The sequence below is a fragment of the Vigna angularis genome, chromosome 7 (genome assembly GCF_016808095.1).
Source record: "Vigna angularis cultivar LongXiaoDou No.4 chromosome 7, ASM1680809v1, whole genome shotgun sequence".
NCBI classification, from domain to species: Eukaryota; Viridiplantae; Streptophyta; class Magnoliopsida; order Fabales; family Fabaceae; genus Vigna; species Vigna angularis.
In genome coordinates this window covers 28,696,659-28,706,390 of record NC_068976.1, presented here as the reverse complement: position 1 = coordinate 28,706,390, position 9,732 = coordinate 28,696,659, and the positions used below count along the sequence as shown (strand labels likewise).

The 9,732-nt window shown below is 29.6% G+C and overlaps 1 protein-coding gene across 1 annotated transcript; it reads left to right on the top strand.

Annotated features, from left to right (window-relative positions):
* Positions 1-7,261: 7,261 nt before the first annotated feature.
* On the top strand, positions 7,262-9,016 carry LOC108337755 (probable O-methyltransferase 3). Its single transcript, XM_017574338.2, has 2 exons — positions 7,262-8,048; positions 8,602-9,016. Exons 1-2 carry the CDS (start codon positions 7,278-7,280, stop codon positions 8,902-8,904), a joined length of 1,074 nt encoding a protein of 357 aa, XP_017429827.1. The 5' UTR covers positions 7,262-7,277; the 3' UTR covers positions 8,905-9,016.
* Positions 9,017-9,732: the final 716 nt, after the last annotated feature.

Sequence of the window (9,732 nt, the reverse complement as noted above, 5' to 3'; positions counted from 1 at the left end):
ATATGTGTTAAATTGTGTAACAATAATATGATGGAAGGAATGAACCACATCACACACATCACTTTTATATTTAAGCAAATACACCCAGGTTACCCTAGTACAATCATCAACAAAACTGATGAACCATTTTTTTTCCATTATGTGTAGATTGTGGGGCACAATCCCAAACATCTGTGTGAATTAATAAAAAAAGAAAATCAATTTTTTTTATTTCTTAAAGAAAACACAACACGATGACTTTTTTCCATAACAAGTTTCACAAAGAAAATTCGAAATATTGCATTTATGAAAAATGATGGAAATAATTTTTTAGATAATCAAAAGAGGGATGTCCCAACCATTTATGCCATAACCAAATTTCCTTTTTGTTTTTATGTGTTCATTCGTAAGACAAACCAATGTTCCTTTATGGGTTTGTTGTGAGATATTTTCAAGATAATACAGTCCTTTACGCTCTCTACCACTGACAATATTCTCCTTAGAATGGATGTTCTGAAAAAGACAATGAGTTGGGTAAAATGAGACAACACAAGAATGTGATTTGGTTTACTTGTTGACGAATAGAAGGTTACAGTTCAATGTAGAACAAATAAAACATTAGGAATCGATAAGGAGGATGAGAGAGATATAATACCTATACCTTCAATAGGAGATGAGACCCCATTAACATTAACAATAACAATTTTAGAACAATTAGGGGAAAAATTAATAGATTTATGAAAATAACAAGTAATGTGATCAGTGGCACTTGAATCAATTATCCAATCATTATTCCCTGATAACAACAAAAAGATTAAGAACAAAGTTAAATATATCTAACTTGATCAGAAATCCGACAGTAGTAGAAATATGGCTCTTGGAAAGAGTGAAGTTCCAAAATCATGTTTGTCTGATTGATTTTTATCGAAAAAAAACCATAAAAGATATATTTAATGAAATAAAAAAGAAAATATTCCTATAATATTATAGAGGATGTGAGTGTTTGACTCTTGATATATTTCAAAGAATATATATATATATATATATATATATATATATATATATATATATATATATATATATATATATATATATATATATATATATATATATATATAAAAGAGTCCTATAATTCCTCTTCTATTAAAGGAAGGACAACTGTACAATACAAATTATTCTATCACTACAATAATATCTAAATTACAACTAACACAATATTTAATTGTTTAATAAAATATTTGATATATCTTAATAATAACTTAACTAAATTAAGTCACCCAATACTTATAAAAAGAAAACACTCAAATTGATAACCACCAAAACCAAAAGTGTAAGGAAAATTATTAATTGAAATTAAACTCATCCACACCTAGACTTTTGCACCTGATAACATCCTATTTATTCTGTAAATGATATAGAATTAAACTCTATAATTTCTAGCTTTATCTTAAACTCTATTGTCTCTCTGAATCTTTCCTCAAAAAATGCCTTAGCCTACTGTTATAGGTTTCTCACACCATTCTCCCTCCCTGTATTTTCAGTCTTTTAATCTAATCAAGTTTTTTTTATCCTCCTCCAATTTGTTATTAGATGAAAAAACCTGGTGCTCAAGTTACGTTAAGCTAACCAATTAGTTCTAGGTTTTTGAATCACCAAAGATTCTAATGTGAAACTTTGAGAAATTATAAATAATGGGACACATTACGTAACACTAAAGTGAGAAAAAAATATTAATTAAACAATAGTTACAAATACTGGTCCAAGAAAAGTATTAAATCATTTTTTAAAATATAAAATTCTCAATAGACTATATTTTGCAATAATAATTTTTTTTTAAAATATTGTAAGAACCTAGAAAATAAAGTATTAAAGTAAATAGAAGTATAAAAATAATGAGACCAAATATTTTATTATAAAATAATCTTATAATATAAATAAAATTTTCCAAAACTCAGTTCATTATCTAAAATACTTCTATCTCTCTAAAACATTATTATTTTCTCTTTCTCTCACTTCTCTCTAACTTTTCTCACTCTTGGAGTATCTGTTCGACGATCAGGAAGTATTTAGGCGATCCTGGCATCGAAAGCTACCTTTTTCACCAATCAATTTCTTGATTTGAGCAAGTAAGCTTCATTCCTCTTTTCTAAGTTTTCTTGAATCGGTGATCATCCAGAGGTTCTATCTTTGCATGTGATTAGAGCCTTCTTCCCTTGATTCTTAGTTCAATTTAAGTTCTAAGACTCGTTTCCTATCACCAATTGGTGATTTGTAGGTGTTTCTAGAAGTTCTTTGCAGCGCAAGTCACATTCGGGGTATTTTCTAGATCGGTGCCAGTTTGCTAGAGGTAAGGGAAGCTAGAAAATTCCTTAATTTGTGTAATCTCTTGTGTATGCTTGTGGAAAAGATGATCCTTGAGTTATTTGATCTCTTGTGTAAATGGAAAATTTTGAGTATGATATTATGAATTGATAATCTGAACTGTCTTGAATTGTGAATTGATCTGTTTTGGTTGTATAAAATGTTGGAAATATGTGATGGAAAATCTGTAATGAGGTTGATTAGTTATGAAATGAGGTAGTGAAAATTTGAAGGGGAGGTTAGGTACTGAATTAGTGAGTAGGGGTAAGCCAGGTAAGTCATTTGAGACCTGTTAGAGTCCCTAAGTGGTTTGAGAATGTGCTTTAAGTGATAGAATTCGTTTTGGGTCTATAAGTTTGGATTTTGGAGTTTTTGGAGTGTAAGATGTTAGTGAACACTTTAGAATGATGTTAGGATGGTTTAGGCACACTTAGTTTAGTAGAATTTGGTGTATAACACAATCTAGGAGGATTAGAAGTTGGGAAAAATAGTTGGAATTGGTAAACTTGGTGTAGGTTGCATAATTCTACAGATTTGGTGTTGCAGATTATGCAGACTCATTGAGCGAGTGGAGTCGCTCAACAAGTGGTTGTGGAGGCTGGCTCACTATTTGATGATTCACAAGCGAGAAGGTGCACTGAGCGACTGATTGAGGTTTGAAAGTAGTGTGAATTTTATTCGAATAGCGAACGGGTCCGCTCAGCGAGTGTTTGGGGGGTCTAGACCACTGTCTGAACTTTCGCATAACGAGTTGGGGTGCTAAGCGAGAGGTTGGGGTCTGGAACCATTGGTAGTTTAATTCGCTCAGTGAGTTAGGTCACTAAGCGAGTGGTTTGGAGTGTGGGTGTACTGGCTGTGTATGCGCATAGTGAGTTGGGTCGCTATGCGAGAGAAGATGTGGTCGCTTAGCGAGTTGGTTTGCTCAGCGACTAGTCCAGGTTATAGTTTTATTTTTTTTCCTTTCTTTGTTCCCTAATTTGGTTTGTGTTATGTCTTGATTCAATTATGAATGTGTATGAGTTATATGAGTACTGAAGTTATGAGTTGTGATTCAAAGTATGGTTTCTAAGTGGTGAAAGTAAGTTTCAAAGTGGAATCTCTCGGTGAGATTCAAGTATGTTTAGAATGATTACAAGAAGCTCAGTCTTGGGGGTTATCCTGAACTCCAATGGTCTTTCATTCTCACGTAGAGAGGCTTGACACATGTGGAGAGGAGTAGCAAGAGGTCTTAGTCTTGGGGGCTTCTAGTATGCCTTAAGGTCCGGAACAGACTAACCTTGTGAGTGTGGTAGGGTGAAACCCGTTGGCAATGACTTTGCAAAGTAGTAGAGACCACCACAAGTGCACAACTCGCCATAATTTGACAATCATTCTAAGTCCGAACAGTCAAGTCTAAGTCATAACATGTTTAAGATGTTTGAAGTTGGTTATTTCATATGCATGAATTGAGTATGGTTGTCTGTTATATTAATGTATGAATATTTTTATATCTAGCTTACCCTACTTTTTGTGCTTGTTGTTGTATGTGGGTGTGTTCTTTAATTTGCAATGATCATCCGGTGGGTGTGTGAGCAGAGGGAGATGAGCTATCAGTGGAGCAAGCCCTAGGTGATGAAGACGTTGCAGTGTAGTTAGCTTTAGATTAGTATTTGTACATAGTTTTGGTTTATCCATTGTGTATAAAGTTTGAAATTTATAATTATTTTTGGGATGACTGTAAGTTCCACATTATATTCCAATTTATAACTGTTTTATAGTATCATATATGTGATGACTCTTTGATATAGTTTTATGCTATATTTTTGGGATGTTACAAATATAATTTCTCGCGAAACATTTTTATGAAAGGAAAGTGGTAATTTATATTTTTCTTGAGTTAAAATAAAAAATCATTAAAAAAACTATATTGTTTTCATTAAATCATTTAATGTTATAAGAATTTTAGAAATATATATATATATATATATATATATATTAATAACTTAAGAAAAGACTAATTAATACACTTAACTAATAAAAAAAAAGAGTAGCATTTTACATTGAATATTGAAATATTGATTTAGAAAATTATTATATAATTAAATTCTTTTTTGCACTATAATCAACCTAAAATGAAGTTATAAAATCCTTATTTTACAACCGTGTATTAGTTATACCCATCACATATATGCACTCGTCAATAGCAAATTTAAAAATTAAAGTTAATACTTCACATACATAAATTTTTACATTTATTTAATATTATCATTTTTTACTTTTCATTCTCTTTTTATTAAAAAGTACAAAATTTACTATTTTATGACTATTTCATCTTTATTAAATGTTTCAAATTAGTGTCATTCTATCATTATTTTTAATAATTATTGGACAAATACACATAAAAGGAAAATATTTTTTATTTGATAAAGATGCTTACGGCTATAAAATCTTAGTAGCATACATGAAATAAAATCTTATGGTCATAAAATCTTTCTAGTATCCACTAACAATTAAATTATATTTAAAAGACGGAATTTAAATATAAAATAACAACTTCTTTCTACTTTATAACGGTCAAACAAAAATATGATAACTCCTTATGAATATAGAAAAGTCACTTAAAGTTAAATGTGCTTCTTCAAGGTCATGTTTGATTTGGACCTATTAATATAAATTTGACTTTTGTTACATCGTAATCCTCTGATAACTCAAACAACCTTGGAAACCTGATAACGTTTTAAGAATTGTTTCGAAGTTGTTGTAAGAAATGTATAGGAAATTATTTTGTAGTGATCCGTTAAGTATTTTGAGAATCTTTCATTCTATAAATTAAACACGTTCATAATTATCAATACACTAAAATATTCACATTTAAAATTAAATAGACTTTGAGCTAAAATATGATTTGAGTTCCACTGTACATTCACGCATTCGTGATATTAAAGTATTAAAGATATACCGTGATTCTGATATCGTTAAAAAAATTATAATCTTTTATGATAATCTTCACCAAGATATAATAAAAAAATTACTTCTTAAATAATAAATACAAGATCGAGTGAATTATGAAACAATTGAAATGATGCTCAGATATTCAATTTTTTTTTTTATCTTTAGTGTCAGTATTTGAAAATACATATATAAAAATATTCTAACAATCAAGTTAGTGTAAAAAAAAAGATCGGATATTATTATTCAATTCACAATGACCATTAAAAAAATCTTTAAATAATGATTAATTTCAGTGACAAAAAATAATTAGTTTATTAATTTAAATATCAATTTATCAATTAAATTATCGAAGAAATTTATCAATTATAAAAGAAATTAGTCTCTAAATTAATTAGTTAAAAACAAATCAGAAATAAATTATTTTGATAGTCAAAAACTTTGATAGCTATGTTAGGAATTAATTTAGAGATCAATTGACTATAGTGATAAATTTAAAAATCAATTTAAAAATTATTTTAATTATCAATAATTTTTAGTTTACAAATTAGTATTTAAATTGATTATTATAATGATTAATTATTTTTTATTATTAAAATTTATTATTATTTAGATTTTATTTTTAATTTTGTAGTGAACCTAACATTTTATCTTAAGATTTTAACCTATTTATGTTATGACCTTTACCACCGGATGATTAGGAAAGACCCAAAAATCATTATGGTTTTGACTTTGTTTTATATGTAATGTTGCTAATTATGTGCTTAGGCAATAATCCCACATTAATTGGGTCGTGGATGTGTAAAAAAATAATAAATTTAGCTGATAGTGGACGGAATGATATACATTTTTTTAGCAGCCAAAGTTGAAAATGACCATATCAATCATTTTAGTTAATAGGTAATACGTTTGAAATTATTATTTTAGTCACCATAAAATCAAAGCCATTTGTGATGTTCCATCGATTGTTCCATCGATTATCTAATCTAGTATTCTTTTTACGAATAAAGGTCCATTAGATCTTATGAACAAATATTTTAATAAAAGGAAAAAGAAAAAAAAAATGTACTCATTAGCAACAGTTTAGTGCCACCTTAATATGTCTTCCACGGGTGGAAAGTTCAGAAGAAAAAGTTATAATCAATCTAAGAAATATATATTATATATAAATCCTCCACTCATAAAAAGTTCTTAGTTACAGAAGAAAGTATTCACCACCAAAAAAATAAGCAGCTCCTCATTTCTTAGCAGGAATTATGCTCATGCCCATCACTCTTTATTCTTACTTTAGGAGTTTTTTAAAGAAAAGTATGGGAGATTGTGTTTAGACACTATGATTAAAAATATATAACATTTAAAATATATATTTTACGATCCATAAATTAAAAATAGTATTTAGATTTCTATTTATATTTTATTTATCTTTGTCATTTTGTACTCATAAAATTTAAAACTCTCCGTGAATTTCTAAACTTATTCATGTAATCATCACAAACGAAAATGTTTCTGAAGCATAACAACAAAACGTGACTATTCATGATCGTGTCTCTTGCGAAGATCAGAATGAGAAGGCAGAGGATGAATTTTGCAGTATGTACACATGCTACTCCTGCATTTAAGATACAACTGAGAGTTTTATTTATCGAGTTAATTATAATAATACCCAATTCAGATAATAAAACATATATACAGGATGCCACTCTCCCCTGCCATCATCATCAAGCAAGATGTTTTATATTATTTTAAGAAGGAAAGCGTTGCAAAAGTAAAAAAGTTGACACCATCAACACAATCACCACTTTATCTCAATATCTATATCTATATATTATATTAGTACGGAGATAGAACGAAGACAAATAATATATTATATTATACCAGTATGGAGGCATGATAATCTACCATCATATCCTATGAATAATATAATAAAGTGGCAGCTTGGGTATTCGGTTGCTTATAAATAGACCCAAATGGTGTGTGAGGTTGCATACTCCAAATTGAACAAGTAGTTTATGCAACAAATTATGGAATCCCATGGCGCGAAACTACTGAGGGCTCAAACACACATATGGAATCATATTTTTAGCTTCATAAACTCCATGTCCCTTAAATGTGTTGTTGAGTTAGGGATAGCAGACATCATACACAACCATGGCCAACCCATCTCACTCTCTAACCTCATTGCTTCACTTCCAATTCACTCTTCCAAAACTCACTTCATCCCTCGCTTGATGCGAATCTTGGTCCATTCTGGCTTCTTCTCTCAACTCAATCACACCGACAACGAGCTTGAAGTCAAGTATGCACTCACTGATGCCTCTTTGCTTCTGCTTAAGAGCCATGAAATGAGTGTGGCACCTTTCCTGCTGGCCATGCTTGATCCAGTTTTAACAAATCCATGGAATCACTTCTCTAATTGGTTCAAAACTGGTCAAACTACACCGTTTGAACTGGCACATGGGAAGTTGCTTTGGGAGTATGCTGGCACTGATCCCAGAATTAACATCTTATTCAATGATGCCATGGCAAGTGATGCTCAACTAATCACTAGTTCGGTGATTGACAAATGCAAAGACGTGTTCATGGGATTGGAGTCATTGGTTGATGTTGGGGGAGGTACAGGAACCATGGGAAAGGCCATTGCCGAATCCTTCCCTCAGTTGGAATGCATCGTATTTGATCTTCCACATGTTGTTTCTGGCTTGCAAGGAAGTGAAAACCTTAAATATGTTGGAGGGGACATGTTTGAGGAGATTCCTCCAACAGATGCCATTTTGTTGAAGGTAAAATATCGTTACAAATCATAGTACACTGTTACATTCTTAACTTTTCTTTCAATTTACTTGACTGATGTTAAATTTCAGAGAATTGAACCAACGAATTGATCAATTGGAAGATCAATATCACCATTGCTGATCAAATGAAATAATCAATATATATAATGATTATCGGTAACTAAGCTATAGCACTAGTCTATTCTAACTACTGGAAATTAAATATCGAAGACCAACTGTTTCAGAATCATATATGAACATCGAGACAATATAGCAAATTATATATAGTAATATTGCTCCTCTTTTTTATTCTCGTGTCTCCTCAAGTTACTTATTATAGTAACACTTTTTTGGCTGAGTTCTTTCTTTGGATGTAGATGGGTACAAGCATGGTTGAGTCTTTTTCTAATTAATAAATAGAGCTAATTAAGTTAATGTTAGGTGTGTAGATTCAACTAGGTCATCTGACTTATAATAACTGGCCCCTAGCTAGTATTAATTATATTACATGAGGTGTTTATTCTAATAAGCTGAATTCCTTGTACTTTGGATGAGAAAACAGTGGATATTACATGACTGGAGCGATGAGGAGTGTGTGAGCATATTGAAGAAATCCAAGGAAGCTATATCTAAGAAAGGGAAAGAAGGGAAGGTGATAATCATAGACATGGTGATGGATAATGATGTGAAAGATAAAGAATATGTTGAAACACAACTCTTCTTTGACATGTTGATGATGGTGTTGGTCAAGGGAAAAGAGAGAAACGAGAAGGAGTGGGTTAAGTTGTTTTCCTCTGCTGGTTTCAATAACTACATAATAACTCCTGTTTTAGGCTCAAGGTCTCTCATTCAGATCTATCCATAGTCTCTCAACAAGATGAAGCTGTATTTGAAATTTCAAGAAATAAGTTTGTGAGGATTGTTGCAGGTGAAAAAGATAGTTTCTGAAGGATATGATGAATAAGCAATTGTTGATTTAATAAATCTGAGTGTTCTAATTATGAAAAATGTTTGTCTTGATTATTGATAGAAGTTTTGAGGTAATTGATAGCGGTACTCAACACAAATTAAGAAATTATGAAAGGAAAATGATATCGAAGATTATACAGAGAGAAGAATATTATCAAGGGGAATGAATAATATCCTTATTATCAAGTATACGATAACGTGAAAGGAAAAACTGAACATCAAATAATGAAATTAATAAATGTAAAATTAAATAGTGTTATTTTAATACATTTAATATATATGTTTTAAACATTTTTTTATTAGGGAAACCAAATAAACCTACAATATATTTTGATACCATATGAATATATATATATATATATATATATATATATATATATATATATATATATATTTATTCTCTATCAATTTTACTTTTTTATTACATAATTTAACTCATTTTATAATCTATCAAATTCACTAAAATTTCTAAGATATTTACTTTCTCAACATCAAAAGGAATATAAATGTTATAATTATACTCCTTTCTATACTTATTACATATTTATTCATACATGACTTCATTTCTATATTTATGAAATTGTAAATTCTTTTGTATATAAGAAAATAAAATATCCACCCTTTTAAACCTTTGTAATATAATATTTTGTATATAATTTATAATTTTTTATTAAAAATTATTAAATTAGTATTTAAATAATATAAGAGTAAATAAGTAATGATA

Bases quoted from the DNA above. Each gene is read 5' to 3' on its own strand.
- LOC108337755 (XM_017574338.2), top strand. From the start codon at position 7,278: ATGCAACAAATTATGGAATCCCATGGCGCGAAACTACTGAGGGCTCAA. The intron at 8,049-8,601 runs GTAAAATATCGT...ATGAGAAAACAG, and splicing joins CAGATGCCATTTTGTTGAAG to TGGATATTACATGACTGGAG.